The sequence below is a fragment of the Ailuropoda melanoleuca genome, chromosome 17, assembly GCF_002007445.2.
Source record: "Ailuropoda melanoleuca isolate Jingjing chromosome 17, ASM200744v2, whole genome shotgun sequence".
NCBI classification, from domain to species: domain Eukaryota; kingdom Metazoa; phylum Chordata; class Mammalia; order Carnivora; family Ursidae; genus Ailuropoda; species Ailuropoda melanoleuca.
The window spans coordinates 31,490,692-31,515,251 of NC_048234.1; the positions used below are offsets into that span (position 1 = coordinate 31,490,692).

Sequence of the window (24,560 nt, forward strand, 5' to 3'; positions counted from 1 at the left end):
TTCTAACACGCACGCAGATGCTGGTGCTGCTGCTAAAACACTGAGTAGCAGGGCAGTTTCACCTGAAGAATAGAGCCCAATGCCAGTGCAGCCTGGCTTCTTGCAAACCGCAGACATACGTCTCTCTTTGCCACTGCCACCGCCCCCCCCCCAGCATACCTCATTGTCACACTCAGCCAGGACCTGGTCATATTCACTCAGAGCAACCAAAAAAATAATGGAGGTGACACTCTCGAAGCAATGAATCCATTTCCGTCTTTCAGATCGCTGGCCACCAACATCTACCATCCTGTTCGACAAAAACAGAGCATTCAAAGGTTGGCATATTTGGCTCTTTGGGAAGAAAAAAAAAAAAGGACAGGCATCATTACACGGTGGGAATCAGCACTCCTTAGGGTCCTCAATAATTTTTTAGAGTGAAAAGGGGTCTTAAGATGCCAGTGTTTGAGCACTGCTGCTTGCAGCAGAGAGGAACCCTAGGTGTTTCCTGGCAAAGGAGGCACGGAATGGAAGTGAAGTCACTGAAGATGGGCAGAGGGCACTTGGGGAGCCTGCTTGGACACTGGTTTGGCAGCTGCTGCATTAGGCCAGGCCGAAAGCACCAGGAGACCCGTAGGTATCACTCTAACCACTGTCGAGTGCCACACACCAGACACCCAAGGGGCGGGAAGGCGGGCAGTCTTCCAGGCCCGCCAGCGGCCTCCAGGCCCTCACCCCTGCCTGTTTCTCACCGCTCCTCAGATTCATCCACGAATCCTTTCTGCATTACGTGGATGTGGCCCCTTCTGGCCTATAAAGACCTGCAAGTTTCCTCCGTCTTCTATGGCAATCCAAAGCCTCTATCCGGGGCTTTGGGGAAAGACTTAAGAGAGAGCTCAAAGATGGCTCATAAGCTCACACGCTCCAGGAGGCAAGCAGCGTGTGGAAACGAGTCAACTGGCCCTCTCCACAGAACAGCAGGCAACTTCGAGAATGCTGGGGGTCCCGTCTAGAGGGTTGACCACTGCGCGGCTGCAGCCAAGCCCTGCTGGATAGAAGTGTAGCCAAGACCAGCCCCTCAACCTTTCAAGAGAAACTACGTATCAAATGTTGTAAAGCAAAATGGACCAGTTCTTAAATACTGGCTCAAAAGTGGCTTAGAAAACACCAAGGGGGCCAAAGAGAATACATGTGTGGACCAGATTCAGGGTTCGGAAGTAGCAAGCAGTACTGATTCTAAAAAAGTCACGGTCATAAATTCATGGGCACCCAGATGCAGATTTTCAAGGGGCTCGACCAGAGGGCTCCCCCGTGCCACAGTGCTCCGGAGGCCAGGAGATGGCATGGGCTTTCCAGACAGGCCCTGGGCGTGGCGGGACCGAACCTGTGTCATCCCGACTAGAAAAGCATGATGTAAGAACTCCAACAAGGAACAAGGGAACTAATGGACATGAAAGCGCTTTGAAATCAGCAGTGCTGTGCATACGTTCCAGATCCAGATCCGCCTTTTTTTGCCATAATTAAATGCAATGAGGATCTACTTAAGTGATCCTATAAGTACTTCTTATGTTTGTATGTGGAAATTCATATGTTTTTGCACAACTGTAAATAGTTTATATTATGTAATGGTTAATACACTTCCGTATTGATTCTTACTTTTGTTCTTTTTACTAATAGATGTTAGAGAAGGGACTGTAAGGAAAGAGGAATATTCAAGTTTAGGGAAAAGGCATCAGTATTTTCAACTTGTGGTTACATACATCTGTGTGTGTGTGTGTGTGTGTGTGTGTGTGCGTGTGCGTGTGTGTGTGTGTGTGTGTTTTACATGTTAAGGGTCATTCCAGACTTCAGTAAGAAGACTGTTCTATTCTAAGGGGAACAGGAAGGTGAGTTCCTCTCCATTCCAGGACTTGTGACCTCTTGTAATGGAGAGGACCCTATGGCTCTGGGAGCTAGAACCCTTTGGGGAATAACACTTAATCCCTCTGGGGACTTCCAAGGCCACACAAATTCCAATGGACTGTGTCAGGGAGACAGTCTTACCGAAAGATGATGTTTTCCAAGTCAAACGGATACTCGATGATGCCAGTTGTGGGCACTCGGACACGAAGCACATCCTGCTGAGTCGGCACAAATGAAGGCATGGCGATCCGGTCAATGTCAGTCAGGTAACTGTGATATCAGACAGCAAGGCACCAAGATTCATTTTAGACATGGGAGAAACGTCCACCCCACTCCAGGGAAGTCACCCCAACTCACAGCACCCCCACTCAGGTTCGTGGATTCCATCAGTGACCTTCGTGAGAGCTGGTAGAGGACCAGGTCTCTGCACCCCCCAGCTGTGACTGTTTGGGAGAGAATATGGATAGAAGGTTCCAAGAGCCCTCTGGGAAATCTGAATAATGCCATCTCTTCCTCTGGGCTCTATGCTTTCTCTCTCCCTGGCCAGGGAGGGAGCCAGTGGGTCAGAAGGAAAGGATGTTGGGATCTGGTCTCTCTTACCTCTCAACTGCCTTCCTCTTTCAAAGCCCTCCCCCCCACCCCCCCAACCACAAACATTATAGAACGTAGATGCTGTTCTTGAAGGCTTTGCTCAATGAATTTGAGTTTCTATGAGAATATAAAGGTACAGAACAGGCCAATTCAAAGTTCTTTCAAAATGACAAGAAAAAGTTTACTGTTTATTGGGACATTAAACATCTAAAATCAGCCAACACTTGTCTCGGATTATTTTTGGCTGCATAGTAAAACTCCTAAGCTGAAAACAAATCACTTTTTCTGTGGGAAAATGAGAAGATATTTTTGTTTTGCTTCTTAACTTTAAGGCCTTTATGCAAGGCATTTTTGAGTAAAAGAACTGTAACCCAGGCCCCGGCCAATGATGGAGGTGGTGCTTTGGGGCCTTCTGCACAGCAAAGCTTGGCCTTGCCTCCTCCCTGCACAGCCCCTCAGTGCCCAGCAAGTGGCATGAGGGGGAGCCAGGGTGGCAGGGGGACCGTAGTCCTCGAGCAGCCCTCAGTACAGGAAGAGAACGACCCTCCATCGGACCGTCTGTCGCTTGAGGACAGAGAGCACAGGTCGCACCCGCAGCCCTTACCACGGTGACTGGCCCACTGCAGGCATACAGCGAGTTCTTGCGAAATGAATCCCGTCCAAACAAGCAGAGAGTCCTAGCCCAGCAGATGACACCTGTGGGCCTGGACCGAGTCAACGCAGCAGTCTCAAAGGTGGGGCAGCTGCTGGGTGTATGAGTGCCACCTTCTCCGGGGCATCGCGGTCCCCCAGCCATTCCCCACATTCCTCTCAGCACCCTAGCCCCAGTTTCCAGGGCTCTACTGAGCTCTCCAGCAGCGCCAATGGGCTCTTCCAAATGGGTCTACGTTAAGAGCCCAGGCCACTCCCCAGCACGTTCACGAAGCAAAGGACTCGAGGCGGTCTCAGGGAAGGGCAAGTGATGGCCTCCCCGGCCTGGAGTCGTCACTTGCTCCACAGCTGTCGATGGCCGTGTGCCCGCCTCCCTGAGACACTGCCTGCCTTCCTTCTGGCTCTTTTCTGAGCTGGCCCCATACCTTCTCCGGGCTTCTTTTATTTCCTTTTCCTACTTGGCTGCTGTACTGCACCTAAATGTCCCCGTACTCAGATCGGTTGTGCCAACCTGGGGTCATGGCATGAGAGACCCAGCCCACCACTAGCCCCAAAGGAAGGCACGGAAACCGGAGGTGAGATTTCGGGTTTCCTCTCCTGCCCATGGCCTTGTCCAGACGATCAGGGTGAACCACCCACCCCACCATCTCGGAGGGCAACAGCAACACCCAGAGGGGAAGGGGAAGGGATTCTGGGGCCCTCAGAGGATGGGAGAGGAACCGGGGCAGCAGGGAAAGAGCTGAGCTGCAGAAGCAGGAAGAATTGCTTCAAGCAGGAACATGTGCAGTGACCAGCTGACAGAGACACTGCCTCCAGAAATTAAGACAAATTCTGTGATCACCATGGGATAATTTGTATGCAGGACCATCTATTTAATCTAACTTTAGGAATTATGATTTAAAACAGGAACTTTATGAACCAGAAACTATAGTGTAGAGGCCTTGCCAGGGAGTCAGTAAGCAAAGGGCTCGTGGACTAAGCTTCCTCCTGGTGCGGGACATGCAGAACCTGTCTTGCCCACCAGAGGGCAGCACCAGACCAGCCACTGGAGCGGGCCTAACGCACTGCTGGTCTAAACTCTGGTTTTAGATTTGAGGGCAATAGATCCTGCTGCCTACTGATCAGGAGACCGGAAGGCAGAGGGATATGGAGAGAAGGAGAAGCCAGAGGCAGTGGTAGTCCTTATTAAGGTTAGAAGATTTCAGCACCCCGAATGAAATGAGTTCCCTCCAAGGAACCCCACATTTGATTGAGCTTCTCCTGTGAGAGGCTCAGAACACAGCGAGGAAAGGCGAGTACGGACAAGGACAGAGATCTGGGGGTCCACAGTGTTTGGGAAGAGGTACGATGCACCAGGGAGTCAGAGGGGCATAGTGACAAGCGGGAAGGAGGTAGTGTTGCCCCCAAGTGCCCACATTTTACAGGCATCTACTTCTCCCCAGCGAGAAGCTTTTCTCTGAAGCGTGGTCACCGCGCCCCTGGGCTCCGCACTCACTATTTGGCTGAGTCCGACAGCTGGTACTCCCTTCTCCTATCATAGCACTCCTGGATTCCTGGGTCCTGCCAGAGCTGCTTGATGGCCTCGACCTGGTCCCTGGAGAGGGCGCAGACCTTGTCCACTTGCACTTCTTTGATTAGCTGGGCATTTTCCTGCACGAAGGAAAGAGAACCTTTCACTGTGCGAAGGAAAAAAGCCACCCTGTTGGTGACAAGACTTCCCCAGGTTATGGATTAGGGACGATCTCCACTCACACACAAGCCACTCAGCTACAGCCACCACCAGTGTAGACAACGGGGCTGCTTCACTCGGGGAGAGCCACAGAGAGACCGTGACACCTGTGGCTTTTGGTCCCATCAGCCCCTGGGGCCAGTGCCAACAGCATTCGGCACCCAATAGTGAACAGAGAAACCCAAGAGCCATGGATCATCATTGTCATTTGAACATCTGTATGGCAGACAGAGCAATTGGAAAAGAACCATTTTTATTGTCTTGGCAGAAGCAGGTCCTCGATGCAGCAGTAAGGGGGGGCCTGATCTACAGAGAACAAACACTAATATCACCAACTAGCTGTGCTGGCTGGCTGGCTTTTTCCATTTTTTTTTTTTTTAAATATCACTTTGTAGACTTTCTTAGACCAGTGTTAGGTTCACAGCCAAACTAAGAAAGTGCAGAGTTCCCATACAGTCTGCTTACTTGTCATCATACATCACTGATAAAATTTCCCATTTGCAGAGCCACTCCCATCACAACCCCCCCAGGCCAATTATTGCTATAATATATAGTTATCATTACTATCACTCATTAACTATTGCTCTAATACTATGGCTCCATTACCGTACTTGAGATTATTGCTGTAATTATTACTATTCTAGCAGTTACCATTTATTGCACACTTCCTGTGTGCCAAGGTGTATACACATTATCTCATTTAATCAACGTAAGGTTAGCATGGGGCCAGAAATTGTGCCGAACCTTAGCACATGAAAATGATATGGTTGGCTTATATTCTCAACATGTACATGCATTGGCCACAGAGATCCAACATCCCATCCCTCGGCTACAAGTTGCACAGACAAGAGAATCCTGCTGAGAGAGAGACAGGAATCTGGCCTCTCCTCTGCTCCCCCAGATTGCCACATCTCAGGGCAATTACGTCATGCAGAGCTGGGTATTCACTGGCAGCTGTGAGTCAGCAAAGCATCCGTTTGGCAGCTGTGATGTGCTTGTGTGTATATGGTACTCCCTGAAAAGTTGCTCATATCTTGTATTATTCAACCTCACTAACAATCCAACAGGAAGCTGGAGAAAAGGGAGATTACTTAGAGATTTACTTGACTCAGGGCAAACCGAGGGCTGTGATGAAATCAGCATGGCTTTGCGCCCCTGTCCATCAAGAGGGGCTAGAAACTCTTCCCCCTGGGCTGTGGGATCCTCGGCAGGGAGAGGATCCCAGTTGCAGAATCTCCAACACGTCTAGGAAGCATGGGTTAGTGGGACGTGCCCTGGACCAGGAATAAGCACCCTGAGTTCTAGTGCATTTGGGACCTTTAAAACCCCAACAGTTCCCTATCTCCGCATCCTCATTTGTAAAAGGAGCCAAGGATTTTCAAAGTAACTGATTTATCAATTATAAAGTATCACCGAAATGTAAGCAAAATTAGCCTTATTGTGACAGATGCCTCATATTTGTTGGCAAAAAGATGACACACTGAAGGCCTTTCAGCCATGACTTCTAATCCCCCCCACCCCCGGCCCATGAGCACATTTTGCAGCAAGTGCCCTACTCTAAGCCAGAGCGCGTGCAGCCCGGACAACCCGGACAGTGCGTGTCTGGAGCCACAGGGCTGGCTTTCTTCCGCTTCCCTCCCTGCCTCCCGCCACCCTCTTCCTCCGAAATATGATGGTCTCTTCACACCTGGGCTTGGCTCTACCCTCTGCATTTACAGGATCTGCTTTCTTCCCAGTCTTTGTAACGAGCTCCCGACATCCCAGAACCCAGTGCAGCGCCCAGTGGCGCAGGCAGCCCACAAATGTCTGGGGCACACGCACACATCTATCATCTGACACACACAACATCCTGAGAAAAGAACAGCCAAAGACCGTGAGGGCAGGATGACAGCAGCCTGGGCCAGTCACAGCCGGAGCCCAGAGGAGCCTGAGGACAGCAGTCTCTCCCAGGAGAAATGCTCCTGGTGATTTCTGGCCAACCTGTCTTCCTCCCTCTGCCCCTGGTAGCAGGCGGAATCCTCATTTCTGGGGTGCCTGCCTCTCACGCTGCTCTCCTATGACTTTTTAAAAACTTATTTTTAAAGTAATCTCTACACCCAGAGTGGGGCTTGAACTCATGACCCCAAGACCAAGCTTGGGACGCTCCACTGACTGAGCTGGCCAGGCGCGCTCTACATATAACCATTACATTCAGTTTACCTGCTGAGAGGCAGCCTGTGAGGGTCAAGGCTGGGGAAAGACAACCCTGAGCTTTCAGGTCACCAGGGGGGCTCAGCCAGGTCAGCCCCACACCCAGTGTCTCTTCAGCCAAGAGGGCGGACAATGGAGGGACTCTGGCTGGAAGGAAGAGGGGACCACAGTCTCCTTAGAAACCCAACAATTGGGACCTGGGTTTGGAACCGACTGAATTCAAGGAGCCCAGAAGTATTCCACATTTAGAGTTCTCCTCCCAGCTAGGTCTCTCACCTGTCAAGATCGGTCTTTTAAGGCTTATTTTGAAATAATTAAAGACTTGCAAAAATGTGGGGGAAATGGTACAAGGGTTCCTCTGCACCTTTCAAGATTGCCCAAATGTTGACAATTTATGACCATGCTGTATCATCCATCCCCTCTCCCTCCAAATGTGTGCCAGCCACACACCCACACGGACCTTCTGCCTGAAATATTTGCGAGAAAGTTGCAGACACAATGCCTCTTTATCGCTAAAGACTTCAGTGTGATTTCCTAAAAACAGGACCCTGGACTATACAATCACAGGAAGTGATAGTCCAAAATCAAAAAATTAACGTTGACACAATATTGTAATCTCATCCTGAGACCTTATCCCAAGTTTGTCAGTGGTCCCCTTAATGCCCCTTATCTGCCCCACCTAGGGCCACAAAATGCATTTACTTGCCTCTCTGTGATCTCTATTGATCTGGAAAGTTTCTGCGGTCAGAAGTCGCTTGGTCACCCTGATCAAGAATGACCTGACAAACATACGGTTCCAGGAAAATATATTATGAAGGCTGGGGAGGAACAAGGAAGAGAGTGACCTGTTCTTAAATACATTTTATTGGTATATGAAGGACTTCTGTACACTGTGAACAACGTCTGTGTGTTACAGAAAGTGGGGTTTTCTGCATATTTTCCCGTGGCTTGGCTGAATACTTTCATACACAGTGGGAGCGGGCACAGTTTGGCAAGCGTGTTCAAACCACCCGGGGAGCGCACACCATCTGAGAGCAGAGGGCCCCTCGTGCAACGTGGGGACAGCTTTGTGTCAAGACTGGCTCCTTGAGCTGAGGGTCTAGAATGGCGATGCAGGAAGACCCTGAGTTTGCCCCCTGCGGGACTCACCGAATCTACACCAATTATAGAGCAATGGCTCCGGAAGGAAAAGGGAGGCCTGGGGCACCTGAGGGGCTCGGTCAGGTTAAGTAGCCGACTCTTGGATCTCAGCTCAGGTGTGGATCTCGGGGTCATGAGTTCAAGGCCCACATCGGGCTTCAAGTTGGGCTCCACGCTGGGTGTGGAGTCTACTTAGAACAAAACAAAACAAAGAAACAAAAAACCGAGGGCTGACTGAACGGCTTCTGCACAACAAAAGCTAGAGAGACCACTGCAGAGGACAGCAAGAGAGACAGAGACACGGTAATGAGGGAACCCCAGTCCCCTCGCCGTCGACGGCGGTGGGGACAGACAGTACGGAGGGGTTGGGAGCACATTCATCTGCCCTGGGTGCAGAAAAAAGCTGCCATTTATAAGAGCAACTGGCTATAAAAGATCCAGCCTCCACAAAACGGCAGAAGAGCTGCTGGAACGCTCTCCAGGCTGGAGCGGCCGGTGAGCAGCACAGCTGATGTTTGCCAGCCACTCTGATACCCAGACAGGAGCGGAGGCCAGCTGCCACGGACTCCGCGAGCCCCAGGCCTCTAGCCCACACCAGCGTGAGCTGTCCCCCCAAGGCGGCTCCAGCATGGTGCACGAGGGGCTGAAGTGGGTGGAAGCAAGGTTATCTTGGGTGCTCAGAGGTGTGGGCGCCCTGGTGTGGTGACTGAAGCTGAGGGTGCCCCTTTCTGGGGTGTGCTGGGGCTCTCCGTGTAGACGGCTGGAATAAAGGCAGGGGTGTGGGCCAGCAGGCTCAGGCTGCTGCACTCACAGGGCGCCCTGGGGGGGGTAGCTGAAACGGAGGCAGGCATGGGCCAGAGCATCCCAGGGCATTTAGCACAGGGGCTGCATGGGGGGGGGGCAGTTGGAGACAAAGCAGACATGAGCCAGGAGCTCCCAGAGTGCTATGGGCCGAGGGTACCCTAGAAAGCCACCTGGGGCCAAAGTGGAGCAGGTCTGGAGTGTCCCAGTGTGCTCTGTGCCTGTGTCCCCTTGACTCGACGGCTGGAACCATCGTGAGTGCTGACCCAGGGGTGCTCTGGTGTGCACTGTGCTGGGGCTACCCTGGGCCGCTCCGTGCTGGGGCTCCGTGGTGGGATGGCCAGAGCAGAAGTGGGCACAGGCCAGGGCCATCCCAGGGCTCTCCACTCAGAGGGACAGGCAGGACAGCTGTGGCTGCAGTGGGTACAGGCTGTCCTGAGGCTCTCTGTACAGATGGTGCCCTGGTGGGCAGCTGGAGCCAAGGTGGGGTATATGCTGGGGGTCCCAGGGTGCTCCGTGCAGGGGTGCCCCAGGACCCCAAGTCCACACCAGACATAGCTCCAGCCAGCCAGCCCAAGTCACAGAACACACAGTCTACATAAGGCATGACCATACACAAGACCACTCCTTCTTAGAAATAGCTGTTCTGCCTAATTCATAAAAACAAACACAGAAAATTTATCAAAATGGGGAAGCAGAGGAATGTCCTCCAAATGAAAGAACAGACAAAAGCACAGAACAGAACTAAATAAAGTAGAGATAAACAATATGCCTGATGAAGAATTTAAACTAAGGATAGTAAAGATGCTCGCTGGGCTAGAGAGAAGAGTGGAAGATTTCAGTAAGAGTTCCAACAAAGAGAGCAAATATAAAAAAGAACCAATCAAAGTTGAAGAAAGTAATAAGTGAAATAAAAAAAATACCCTAGAGGGAATCAACAACTGATTAGCAGGTGCAGAAGAATGGATCAGCAATCAGGAAGACAGGGTCATGGAAAGCACCAAAGCTGAAAGAGCACAAAGAAAAAAAGGATTTTAAAATGAAGACAGGTTAAGGGATCACTCAGAAAACATCAAGGAAAAACAAATTTGCATTATACAGGTCCGAGGAGGAGAGAAGAGAGAGAAAGGGGCAGAAAACATATTTGCAGAAATAACAGATAACCTCCTTAAACTGGGGAAGGAAACAGACATCCAGGTTCAGGAAGCACAGAGAGTTCCCAACCAGATGAACCCAAGGAAATCCACAACACATAATAATTTAAATGTCAAAGGTTTAAGAGAGAACTTTAAAAGCATCGAGAGAGAAGCAAAAAGTTATGTACAGGGGAAACCCCATAAAACTATTAGCTGATTTTTTCAACAGAAACTTTGCAGGCCAGAGCAAGTGCCATAACATATTCAAAGAGCTGAAAGAAAAAAACTTACAGTCAAGAATACTCTATCCACAAGATTATCATTTAGAATGAAAGGAGAAAAAGTTTCCCAGACAAAAGTTAAAGGAGTTCATGACCACTAAGCCAGCCTTACAACAAATGTTAAAGGGGTTTCTTTAAGTGATAGAGAAAAGGCCATAATTAGAAGAAAATTATGAATAAAAAGATGTAAAATATGTCAACACATTCATAAAACATGGAGGAGGAAGTAAAAAGGGTCTTTTCCACTGTGTTTGAACTTAAATGACCATCATCTTAATATAGACTGCTATACTTAGGATGTTATAGACGAACCTCATGGTAATCATGAATCCAAAACTAACTTATGATACACAAAAAATAAAGAGAAAAAAATCAAAGCATAACACTGTAGAAAGTCATCGATCACAAGGTAAAAGAGCAAGAACAGAAAGGAACAGAGACCCGCAAATCAACCAGAAGAGTTAACACAATGGCAATAAAGACATACCAGTCAATAATTCCTTTAAATGTAAATGGTCTAAATGCCTCAAACAAAAGGCACAGCAGGGTGAAATGGCTTTTAAAAAAAATAATGAGACCCACCTATATTCTGCCTACAAGAGACTCCAGGCCTCAAGACACATACAGACTGAAAATGAAAGGATAGGAAAAGATATTCCCTGAAAATAGAAGTCGGGGGGGTGGGGGGGAAATCTGGGGTAGCAATACCTGTATCAGACAAAATAGATTTTATTTTTTTTAAAGATTTATTTATTTATTTTAGAGACACAACATGCTCAAGTGAGGGGAGGGGAGCAGAGAGGGAGAATGTCAAGCAGACTCTGCTCTGAGCACAGAGCCTGATGCAGGGCTTGATCGCATGACCTTGAGATCATGACCTGAGCCAGAATCAAGAGTTGGCCACCCAACTGACTGAGCCACCCAGGCACCCCTGGACCAAATAGATTTTAAAACAAACACTGTAATAAGAGACACTACATAATGATAAATGGGTCAATCCAACAAGAGGATAAAATAATTGTAAATATATATGCCCCCAACATTGGGTGCCCAACTACATAAAGCAAATATTCACAGACAAAAAGGAAGAATATGACAGTAATACAATAATAACAGGGGACGTTAATGCCCCACTTACATCAAAGGATAGATCATCCAGGCAAGAAATCAACACGGAAACAGTTTCCTTCAATGACACATTAGACCAGATGGACTTAACAGATATATACAAAAACATTCCATCCAAAAACAACAAAATACACATTCTTTTCAAGTGAACATGAAACATTTTCTGGAGAGATCACATGTTAGACCACAGAACAAGTCTCATTAAATTTATGAGTAAACTCATATCGTGCATATTTTCCAACCACAACAGTATGAAATTAGAAATCAATCACAAGAAAAAAAAAACTGGAAAAAAAAAGCACAAAACACGTGGAGGCTAGACAACATGCTACTAAATAGCTAATGGGTCAATGAAGAAATCAAAGAGGAAATAAAAAAAATACATGGAGACAGCTGAAAACGAAGACACAACAGTCCAAAATCTCTGGGACACAGCAAAACCAGGTCTAAGTGGGTAATCTACAGCAATACAGACCTACCTTAAGAAACAAGAAAAGCTCAAATAAACAATCTAAACTTACACCTAAATGAAGCAGGAAAAGCAGAATCAATAAAACCCAACTTTAGTAGAAGGAAGAAAGTAATAAAGATCAAAGCAGAAATAAATGAAATACAGACTAAAAAAATAGAAAAGATTAATGAAACCAAGAGTTGGTTCTTTGAAAAAGATAAACAAAACTGATAAACATTTAGCCACCTGCAAGAAAAAAAGAGAACACAAAATCAGAAATGAAAGAGAAGTAACAACCAACACCATAAAAATACAAAGGATTATAAGAGAAACAAATTACATGCCAACAAATTGGACAGGTGAAATGGATAAATCCCTCTAAACATACAATCTTCCAAAACTGAATCAGAAAGAAATAGAAAATCTGAACAGATCAATTATGAGTAATGAAACTGAATCAGTAATCAAAAAAAAAAACTCCCAACAGACAAGAGTTCAGGACCAGATGGATTCACAGGTAAACTTTACCAAACATTTAAAGAAAAGTTAATGCCTATTCTCCTCAAACTATTCCAAAAAAATAGAAGAGGAAGGGAAGTTTCCATATTCATTCTACAAGGCCAGGATTACCCTGATACCAAAACCAGAGAAAGACACTACAAAAAAAGGAAACCTACAGGTCATTATCCCTGATGAATGCAGCTTCAAAAATCCTCAGCAGGGGCGCCTGGGTGGCACAGCGGTTAAGCGCCTGCCTTCGGCTCAGGGCGTGATCCCAGCGTTAAGGGATCGAGCCCCACATCAGGCTCCTCTTCTATGAGCCTGCTTCTTCCTCTCCCACTCCTCCTGCTTGTGTTCCCTCTCTCGCTGGCTGTCTCTATCTCTGTGCAATAAATAAATAAAATCTTTAAAAAAAAAATCCTCAGCAAAATAGCAAATCACATGCAACAATATTTTAAAAGGATCATTTACCAAAATCCAGTGGGATTTATTTGGGGGATGCAAGGATGGTTCAATATTCAAAAATCAATCAACTGATACACCCCACTAACAAAATGAAGGATAAACAATTATAAGATCACCTCTTTAGAGGCAGAAAAGGCATCTGACAAAAGTCAGCATCTGTTCATGATAAAAATTCTCAACAGATTAAGTTCAGAGGGAACATACCTCAACATAATAAAGGCCACATATGAAAAACCCACAGCTAACATCATACTCAATGGTGAAAAACTGAGAGCTCTTTCTCTAAGATTAGAAACAAGGATGTCCACTTCAAACACTTTTATTGAAGTAATAAGGAAGGAAGAAGTAAAACTGTCACTATTTGCAGGACATGCAACTGTATATAGAAAGCCCTACAGACTTCATCAAAAAGCTATTAGAATAAACAAATTCAATCAAGTAGCAAGATGCAAACTGAAGATGCAGAAATTGGTTGTTTCTATACGCTAATAACAAAGTAGTAGCAAGAGAAATTGAGAAAACAATTCCACTTATGATTGTGCTAAAAAGAATAAAACACCTAGGAATAAACTTAACCAAGTTGGTGAAAGACCCATGTTCTGAAAACTCTAAAACAACGATGAAAGAAACTGAAGATGACATAAATAAAAAGATATTCCATGATCATCGGTTGAAAGAATATTAAAATATCCATACTACGCAAAGCAATCTATACATTTAATGCAATTCCTATGAAAACACCAACAGCATTTTTTTTTCATAAAACTAGAATAATCCTAAGGTTTGTATTGAATTATAAAAGACCCAGAATAGCCAAAGCAAGCTTGAGAAAGAAGAACAAAGCTGGTATCACAATCCCAGATTTTAAGATATACTACAAAGCTGAGGCAATCAAAACAGTATGTATGGTATTGACCCAAAATAGACATGTACCCTTGCTAATCGGGTAAATTAATCTAAGACAAAAAAGGCAAGGATATGTAAGGGAAAAGACAGTCTCTTCAATACATGGTGCTGGGAAAACTGGACAGCTACCTGCAAAAGAATGAAACTGACCCCTTTCTCACTCCACACACAAAAATAAACTCAAAATGGATTAAAGACCTAAAAGTGAGACCTGAAACCATAAAAATCATAGAAGAAATCATAGGCATTAATCTCTTCGACAACGGCCTTAGCAACATCTTTCTAGCCATGTCACCTCGGGCAAGGGAAACAGAAGTAAAACTGAACTATTGGGACTACACCAAAATAAAAAGCTTCTGCATAAGGAAGGAACCCATCAATAAAACAAAAGGGCAACCCGCTGAATGGGAGAAGATATTTGCAAATGATAAATCCAATAGGTTAGTATCCAAAATATATAAAGAACTTATATAACTCAGTACCAGAAAACAAGTAACCTAAAAAATGGGCAGAAGATCTGAATAGATACTTTTTCAAAGAAGACATACAGATGGCCAACAGATACATGAAAAGATGTTCAACGTCACTCATCACCAGGAAAATGCAAATCAAACCACAATGAAGTAACACTTTACACCTGGCAGAATGGCTAGAATCAAAAAGACAAGAAGTAACAAGTATTGTTGAGGATGTGGAGGAAAGAGAACCCTTGTGCACTGTTGATGGGAATGCAAACTGGTGCAGCCATTGCAAAAACAGCATGGAGTTTCCTCAAAAAATTAAAAATAGAAATACCATATGATCTAGTGATTCCACTAGAGAGCAATTATCCCAAGAAAACAAAAACACTAATTCAAAAAGATAAATGCACTCGTATATTAATTGTAGTACTATTTACAATAGCCAAGATATGGAAGCAACCTAAGTGTCCATCAATAGGGGAATGGATAAAGAAGAGGTGATATACATATGCAACAGAGTGTTATTCAGCCATGAAAAGGATGAGATCTTGCCATTTGCAACAGCATGGATGGACCTAGAGGGTACCACGCTAAGTGAAGTAAGTCAGACAAAGAAAGACAAATACCATATGATTTCAGTTATATGTGGAATCTAAAAAACAAAACAAACAAAAAGCAGAAACAGACTTGTAAATACAGAGAACGGATGCTTACCGAAGGGGAGGGGCTGGGGGGATGAACAAATGGGTCAAGGGGAATGAGAGATACAGGCTTCCAATGATGGAACGAGTAAGTCATGGCCATGAAAGGCTCAGCACAAGGCACGAAGTCAATGGTGTTGTAGCTCACTTGTGGTGAGAATATAACGTACAGACTTGTCAAATCACTCCCTTGTACACTGAAACCACTGTAACACCGTGTGTCAACTGTACTTCAATAATAAAATAAAAATACGGACTTCATCTCACCGAAAGAGGGGAAGAAAAATCAGAAGAGAATCAGGTTTAGGGAACTGTCATGATTTGTGCAGGGGACGTGCTGAGTCTAAGGTGGCCGACATCTAAGTGGGGATGTCCAGGAAGCAGGTGAATAAAATGGGTCCATAGTTTGCAGGAGTCCGAGGGTTAGAGCAGCATACTGAATTGAAATTGTCTAACACATTTCTTTCATTAAAAAAAAAAAAAAAAGAGAGGGAGAGAGAAATCTCAAAGGGGTAAATATTATAGGAGCTGTTTAGCGGATGAAGACACATGACCAGTTTCTTAAACACTGAGCTCCTATTTGGCATTTCCTCTTTTTCTTTCTCAAACAAAACCACCATTTTCACTGCTCTGAAAGAGGAATACAAAAAACAGATGTCCTACATGTGTGTCTCACTCAGAAATTCCCAGGGTGACCATGAAAGGAGCTGCTCATGCCGTGGGGCCTTGCTACTTTCACGCATGGATCCACGGCTGCCCGGGTGACAGTCCCCGTGGAGACCAGCAAGCCCCTCCTGGCTGTAGTTCAGAGCCCAGCGGGCAGCCCTGTTCTCTGCCAGATCCTTAATGGGAGAGCTCCTTCCACCATGAACCCTCCAGGACTGCAGGGCCCCGAGCTTTCTCTGGAAGACTGACTTTTTTACTAAATATGGCAGATTCTTCTGGGAGCCAGGGTTCTTTTGTCAGATAGTCAAGCATTTTCATTAGAATTTATATTACTATATTTAGAACAATAAAAATGTAATAATATTTCAAGTGTCTACGGTCCTATGTCGCACCTATGAACTTTACAAACTTTGTGAAAACAAGATTAAAATAAAATATATGATTAAAAATAAAGTTCCCGGGGCGCCTGGGTGGCACTGCGGTTAAGCGTCTGCCTTCGGCTCAGGGCGTGATCCCGACGTTACGGGATCGAGCCCCACATCAGGCTCCTCTACTATGAGCCTGCTTCTTCCTCTCCCACTCCCCCTGCTTGTGTTCCCTCTCTCGCTGGCTGTCTCTATCTCTGTCGAATAACTAAATAAAATCTTTAAAAAAAATAAAAATAAATAAAAATAAAATAAAAATAAAGTTCCCCATAACATAGAGTATTGCTAACTTTTGAACACTCACCCCCACTTGTTTTGGCATCTACACCAAAATCCAGAATTGCACCTACTAATCCTATTAAACAAAAATTATGAAGTAAAATTTCAGTGCTCCATTGCTATCAGCTTTTAAGGCGTCTCAAACATTACATTATAAAGAGAGTGCCAGTCAACTATGCTAGAGACAGGATTTTTTTCTATAGAAAAATAAGTGAGAAACTTCTGCTATTGGCAAAGGACAACTAGGAAATTTGGATGGGTTCTTCCACTAGGGACAGCTAGAAATCATGCACAAAGTATCTTCAAAAATATACCTGGAAGGGGCGCGTGGGTGGCACAGCGGTTAAGCGTCTGCCTTTGGCTCAGGGCGTGATCCCGGCGTTATGGGATCGAGCCCCGCATCAGGCTCCCTGCTCCGCTGGGAGCCTGCTTCTTCCTCTCCCACTCCCCCTGCTTGTGTTCCCTCTCTCGCTGGCTGTCTCTATCTCTGTCGAATAAATAAATAAAATCTTAAAAAAATATATACCTGTAAATATCATAAAGCTAACGACATAGTATTTAATTACTGGGCAGAATATAGGGAAGAATGGCATCTAAAAAGTTGAACCAGCATCTGAAAAGCCTTTGTCCCAGGGGCTTCTGCTTATTCTGGAAGGGGCAGTTCCAAGGTAGAGCAGCTCCTTTTTCAAGATCACAGGACTAGGGACTGAAGTTCAAAGGTTAGCAAGAGCCAAAGGCCCTTAGAGGCCCTCCAGTTTCTGGATTTGGATCCCAAAGGGTAGCCCTTAGGGGGTTGCAACTCAGCATGGAATCATCACCATTTCAGAACTGAATATCCCCAGACACCCGGCAGAAGAAAAAGAAATTCCTTTTTGGAGTTTAGAAGATAATATCTTCCTTACCCTCAAATTATTTTTTCACAAGTATCCAGCACACCAACAAAAATAACCAAGCATAAGAAGATAACTCCCCAAAAGGGGGACAAGTCAAAAGATGGGAAAAGACGCACCATGCAGACACTAACCCAAAGGAAGCTGGAGTCTATGAAGTAAAAGTAGACTTTAAGGCTTATTTGTCAACAATACCTCAATAAAGCTGGAAAAAATGTAGATTTCAAGATTAAAAGCATAACTAGAGATAGGAATATTTTTTATTTCTTTTTAATTTAAAATCAATTTAATTAACATATAGTGTATTATCAGTTCCAGAGGTAGTTTAGCGATTCATCAGTTGCATATAACACCCAATGCTCATTACATCATGTGCCCTCCTTAATGCCCCTCACCCAGTTACCCCATCCCCCCCACCTCTCCTCTAACAACCATCAGTTTGTTTACTATAGTTAAGAGATAGGAATATTCTATTTTTTTATTTTAAAGATTTTATTATTTGAGAGAGAGAGAGAGCGCATGCATGAGCAGGAGGGGAGGCAAAGGAAGAAGCAGACTCCCTGCTGAGCAGGGAGACAGATGTGGGGCTGGATTCTGGGACTCTGAGGTCATGACCGAAGCCAAAGGCAGATGCCTAACCATCTGAGCCACCCGGGTGCCCTGAGATAGGAATATTTTATTTTTTTTAAAAAGATTTTATTAATTTATTTGACAGAGAGAGAGACAGCCAGCGAGAGAGGGAACACAAGCAGGGGGAATGGGAGAGGAAGAAGCAGGCTCCCACCAGGGGAGCCTGATGCAGGGCTCAATCCCAGAACGCCGGGATCACGCCCTGAGCCTAAGGCAGACGCTTACTGACTGAGCCACCCAGGCGCCCCATGAGATAGGAATATTTTAAATGAGAAAAAGGTTTAGAAAGACCTCACAGTTTTAAAGTTCCATGTAGTTACTAACATAGGTTCAAAATACATAGAGCAAAATTGCTTAGACCTAACTGGCAAAATAGACAAATCTTAATCTTACAGGAAATTTTTATTAAGATTTTTTTCATGTTGGGGCGCCTGGGTGGCAGAGCGGTTAAGCGTCTGCCTTCGGCTCAGGGCGTGATCCCGGCGTTATGGGATCGAGCCCCACATCAGGCTCCTCCGCTATGAGCCTGCTTCTTCCTCTCCCACTCCCCCTGCTTGTGTTCCCTCTCTCGCTGGCTGTCTCTATCTCTGTCGAATAAATAAATAAAATCTTTAAAAAAAAAATAAAATATTCCTATCTCTCTTTCTCCTCATCTTTTTTTCCAACAAAAATAAATTACAGAATTCACTGGCCATAGAGTGTCAGCATGAAAGGCCAAGTTACTTTATCTTTTCCGGTCAGTCAAAACTTGAGTGGGTTTCCCTGCAAAGGCTCTTTCCAAAGGCTCCTGTGATAAGTGACTTTGGCGTACACATCTGCAGGTACAATGAGTGTTCACGATGCAATCGAGAGACACAATCTGCGGCCTCCTACTGTTTCCCCTTGGCCCAGCTGGGACGCACTTTCCCAGAACTCCCTTCTTTGTAGGATTCTGGGTTGGGGTTGGCCACAAGAGAACTCTGAAAGAGCTCTGGGAATCAGAGGAGAAATACAGCCATTCTGCTCTCAAGGGCAGAGCTTTGCTTCACTTGCACTGGGGCTGATCTTCTGCTCAACCCCCCTGGTGTGGGGCACCCCGGGGGACCCTTGGCACCCCAGCTCCAGCTTGGACCTTCTCCTTCAGCTTCTCCACATCCTAGGGCAGCTCCTCCATCACCTGGGGCAGACACATGTGTAGGTCCAAGGCCAAGGATGCCGGCTTCTTGTACAAGTCACCTGTGTTGTCAACACAGAGATGGGGAGAGACTCACGCAAGTTCCAGCTAGTCCCTTTGGGGTCCATATTGCCTTCAAAGGTTTGGTTTGTCTTTGCTCTGCCTCCTTCACATCCATCTTTTCTCCCCGCACTGCCAGCCCTGCTAACCAACCACCAGATAGGCAGAGAGAACAGTCTTCTGGCACATTCTTCGAAGTTCCACCAGTTACGTACAGTGCAATCCTTACAGTAAATCAGCATGCTTCCAGATCACTCCAAGGGACTCTGATTTCCTGGCTAAACCCAAACTGATGCACAGAATCTTCCATTTTGGTCCAATTGTTTTTAGGGGCAAAAATCCCCTATAACCTCAGGTACAGACGGGTAGCAGCTTAGGCCTCAGTTGGGGTGACTGAAACGTCCTGAACTCGGCTAGGCACTGGCAGCCAGACTCGGTCACCTGTCAGGACACAGGATTCCACACCTGCTCCCTGTGAGATCCAGGCCTGGCATCTGGGAATGTGGCTAGGACCGTGACCCCGCCCCTGAGGAGTTCAGCTTTACAGCTATGCCCGTCGTGTGGAAACCACACCAGACCCCCACACAAATGCTGCAAAGAGAAGGAGAAATTCAACCGAGGATGACGGAGAGGATGAGCTAACATTTCCCACCAGAGGTGGCCTGATGGTTGTCAAGAGAAGGGGGCTGCATGTGCTCTTTCCTGCATGAGTGCGGGTTCCTGAATGCGTGGCCAAGACAGCCCTGGGAGAGGACAGGGATCCGACCAGCTCTGCTCTGTCGACTTCTACACGGCATTCCTTCCCCCGAGATGCTGAGAAAACATCTGAACCCCCTCTGGTCCTAGCGTAGCGGAACATTTTCAGGGAGAATTTACCAGATTTGCCAACAGCATCTGAACCCCCCTCTAAGAAAGAATTAAGTAGCTGCCGTCAGAAAATCACTTGCTTTGGGGCCCAGTTCAACTGCAAAGTTTCAGAGGCCTTGGTTACGCAGCAAGATGGGATTTTCTTTTTTTTTGTCCCTGTCACCGTCTCGTTCCTCCCTTCCTCCCCCAGTTGAGAGAAGTTCATTTAGTGTTTTTAGTTTTTTTTTTTTTAGCACATCAAAATTGTGTTATGAGAGAGAGTTCAAATTCCCAAGGGGAAAATCTGTCCCTTCTGCGCCTGTGCGTGTCTGCAGAACGTAATGGGAGGCCTAGGCCAGGACCTGCAGGGAAAGGCAGAGCGGCAGAAGGAGGAGAGACATCAGAGAGGCAGGGCTAGGGTGGGAGGGGTCTGGGTCCAAGACCAAAAGAAAACCCCCCACCTCCAACAAGCCTCTGCCACCCCCTCACAGGGAACGTCATGAGCGCTCTGCTCCCCCTGTTGGCTTCCTCGGCATCACCACCAGCTGTAAAGAATCCCATTCTCTTAGGTACTGGATTCTTGTCTGCGGCCCTTCCAGACAGTAAGGTATCACTAAAGGCTTACAGTTACAAAAGGCACTGACAAGGTCTCCATTCAAGAACAGGTTGGTTCTAAGCATTTGTTTGTAAACTTAGTTTGCGGAGCTCAAAGTGTTTTCCCATCAAGACAGAGACTGCTACGGGTCTTAACCAAATCTGTATTTTCCTGCTTGGCTCACAGGTCATGCTGGGCTTCCCAGCCCCCCTCGTGGTCAGGCCCACGTTACAGTTCTGAGTGACAGAAGTCAGACTGAAATGAAGCATGCCACCGTCAGTCCTGGCCTTAAACCACCGCATGCACAAGCCTCCTCCACCTTGGCTCTCCCCGATTCTCAGCCAAAATGAGAAGAGACTTGGATCTTTGAAGGACCAGGTACAGAGCAGCCCAGCACTGCTAAGTCACGTTGGGTTGAGATGGTTGTGACCGAGAAATCAACACTGGTTTTGCTAAGCCACTGTGCTAGTACTGTTTTATTACGGAGACTGTCAAACTTTACTTCCTTCATCTACAGAGAAGGAAAAACGCTGTTAGGATGGGCAGGTCCTACACATTTTAACCAGCGCAGCGCTGAACCATTGTCCTGAAGTCACCGGGCCACATCCTAGGTACGAGGATTCTGGTGGTTCCTGCACTTTTTTTTTTTTTAAGCCACTTTCTTTTGAAAGGCTCATTTCTCCATCCCCCATCCTACCCTCCCAGGGACTCTCTTTTCAATGCCCCGATTCTCAGACCCAAACCGTGGTGGCACCACTTCCTATACACACACTTTCCAGAAGAGCGTGAGTGCCAAAACCTCCTGGTTCCCCTTCTCTCCAATCAGAAACCAGGCCTGCCCCCCCACCCCTCCAGGAAGCTGTTAGCCCTGGAGAGAAGGGGAGCTCTTCTTTTTCAGTTTCTTTATCCATATCTGAGCCCAATCCTGGTATTAATAGAGAGGTTAGGCTAATGACCTCGAAGTTCAGTGCCTTAACATCACACACGGGACTATTTTATACTCCTTCCCCTACCACTAGGAGCCCAGGGTGTGCGTGGGTCGGGCTCTGTTCCGTGCAGGCATCCAGGCACCCAGCTCCCTCCAGCAAGTGGCTCCCCTTACTCCCCGGGCCCTCCAGTCCCGCCCTGGACTCTCCGCCCACGCCCTCAGCAGGTGAGGGAAGAGAGCAGGGGGCTAAGGGGCAGGATGTTTTATGGGCCAGGTCCAAGCGCGGTGGACTTCACTTCTGGACACACTGTTCAAGGGCCAGAACAAGTTGCAAGGCGCCACCTGTCTGCAAAGGAGGCTGGGAAATGGGGTCTTCTGGAGCTCGGGTGGAAAGCAGAACGGAACCCAGCGAACGCCCACCCGCCTCTCCGCAGCTCAGAGACTCTCGAACTCTCGTTACCACAGGGATCTCTGAGGTTCGGGCGGTGCCTACAAGTGCTTTTGTATCGACTTGGTAAACTACAGCTCGGAGGCCAAATCCAGCTCCGCCCGTTCTTGTAAATGAAGGTCCCTTGGAGCGGAGCCGCGCCGGTCACGCCGGCTGATTTCACAACTAGGACGGCGGCCCGAGCTGTTGCGACAGAGCCTGTGTGCTCCACAAAGCCTACGAGCCTTCCTCTCCGACCCTTTGCACAAAGTGCTTGCTGCGCCCAGGTGTAGATGGGTAATTTCTAATTAAGCGCGTCCAAGTAGAACTCTGCTGTGAACTTCACCCCCTCATTCATTTTTTAGAAAAAGATTTTATTTGCCAGAGAGAGGGAGGGAGAGAGCAGCGGGGCAAGCAGCAGGCAGAGGGAGAGGGAGAAGCAGGCTCCCTGTCCAGCGGGGAGCCGGATGTGGGACTTGATCCCTGGACCTTGGATCATGACCTGAGCCCAAGGCAGACGCTTAACCGACTGAGCCACCCAGGCGCCCCTTAACTCCCTCATTCATGGCGTCAGTGGCCGTGTAATTAGGAAGCACCCACTCTGCCAGGCATTTGCTAGGCACACGTCTACAGCTATGAAAAGACATTTCCCGTCTTTGCAGGAACAATGGTAACAGGCATATAGGTTATGGAAAAAGAATCCTCTAGAAAACATATGCTTTGAGTGTAGAAAGCAAGAGAACCGCACCTAGGCAAATCTCCCCATGTCTTCAGAATTTTTGTTTGGATTGTGGACCTGCCCTGAGACCTGGAAGCATCCCAGAAAACTAAACTAAAACACCACCCAGTGGAAAAAGCTGGAATTGTTTCTGATTCCCACTCCTTTTCACAACATTTGGAGAATGTTTCCCTTTTTTGTTTTCCTTCATGACTTCCTTAGGCAGGCCGTTTTATTACGTGCTAGTTTCTGGAGGTGTAATATTCCGCCGTTTGTTTTTGTAAAGTCTGTGCCGTGTCAAGCAGCCTGGGACCCACAGCCAGATGTTTCCAGAAACCTGAAATCCAAGACCAGGAGGCTGGCCCCAGACTAAGTGGGCAGTGCCCATATTCTCCCCCGGGGTGTGTGTGTGTGTGTGTGTGTGGCTGCTGATATTCAAGAGAAGCCAGTGGAGTGGGGCAGGGAGGGGGCTCCCCCTGCCCCCACTCCTGTAAAGCAGGTTTTCGAACAAATGCAAAGGGAAGGAAATGCCAGCTTCACAAATCGGCAGCACTAGCCAGGCAGGTACATTCAAGGCTGAAGGACAAACATTAAGAAAGTTCTTCCAGTGAGACTGACCCAGAGCCTTATCTGGACATCTCTCTCTTTAAAAGCCATTTTAGGCCCAGGCATAATTCTAGAAATTCCTTGTGTTTGCCTCATAGTGATCAGACACCCCCCTCCTCCCTGCCCAGAAATGAACATTACAAACAGCAGAGAACATGGAAACTCAGCAGGATTCCGCGGTCCTGGGGCCAGGCAGAAGGACAGTCAGTGTTCGGAGGCCCTGGGCACCCTGGGGGCATTTGTCGCAAGGACAGCAGGATTCTGGGACTTGGGAATTCAGGTTCCCAGCTAGCTGTTAGATCATAGAAACTGCCCTTTTCTAAAGTTTCCATCCTGGGTTCTTCATGGTCACTGGTCTTGAGTCCTGATTCATAAAACAGGATACAGCAAGGCCAGATAAGAGGAGTTCTTGGTGTCTACACATTTCTGTTCATGGGCTTTGAGTCAGGCGAGCAAAATATCAAGTGCTCAGCACAGTGCCTCGTGTCCATTAAACTCAGAGGTGGTGGTGATTTGAACCTGGCCCTCCTGCACCTCCCCATGCCTCCCTGCGTGCCTAGTGCGTCCCCGCCACCTCGAAATAAAGACAATTTACACTCGGTCCTCACCATTCATGGATTCTGCATTTGAAAATTCACCTACTTGTGAAAATTTATTTGTAACCCCCAAATCAAAACTCACAGTGCTTTCACAGCCATTTATGGGCATGCACAGAGCTGAGAAAAATTGGAATCGCCCGATGCCCACGCTCCCGGCTGAGACAGACACCAGCTTCTCGGCTCAGCTCTCCTACTGTAAACAAGAGTCCTTTCTGCGGTCTGTTTAGTGCCATGTTTTGGGCACTTCTGTGCTCTTTGTCAGCGATTTTGCTGTTTAAAAGGCCCCCCAGGACAGGGTTGCAGTGCTGTCCTATGTTCCTAAGCTCAAGAAGGCTTGGATCTGCCTCATTCAGGTATGAGGGGGACATTTCAGCTCAGTCACCAATAAGGAGCTTTAGGTCAATTCACCCTACCCTGGGGCCTCAGTTTCCTCATTGGCAAAATGAGGCAGGCAGGCAGGCAGCAGGGGAAGGTCTTCTCAGTATCAGCGTTCTACAGTGCTGAAGAATGTATTCTCTGATGCTAGGGCTTTGTCAACATTTCGTCTTGTGGACACCCTTCGTTCGAAGTATAAAGGAAAACTCAGTCTTTCTAGAAAAAGCAATCACTATAACTTCCCAGGGAGAAGGAGCAAACGATACCTCGATGGTCATGTAAGGGATTGTCTCCATTAAAGTACACGGAACCCACTTCACAGAACCGCAACGGACTGACGAGAAGCTGTT

General features: G+C 47.0%; 1 protein-coding gene across 1 annotated transcript in view; it reads right to left on the reverse strand.

The window, feature by feature from the left end:
• LOC100463849 (guanine nucleotide-binding protein subunit alpha-14) overlaps nt 1-24,560 on the reverse strand; it is a 187,515-nt gene that overhangs the window by 5,650 nt on the left and 157,305 nt on the right. Inside the window, exons 3-5 of the mRNA XM_002925446.4 lie at nt 4,619-4,773; nt 2,023-2,151; nt 160-289 (exon numbers count right to left, since the gene is read on the reverse strand). Of these exons, the coding sequence (XP_002925492.1) occupies nt 160-289; nt 2,023-2,151; nt 4,619-4,773 (414 nt within the window). The remainder of the gene's footprint in view (nt 1-159; nt 290-2,022; nt 2,152-4,618; nt 4,774-24,560) is intronic.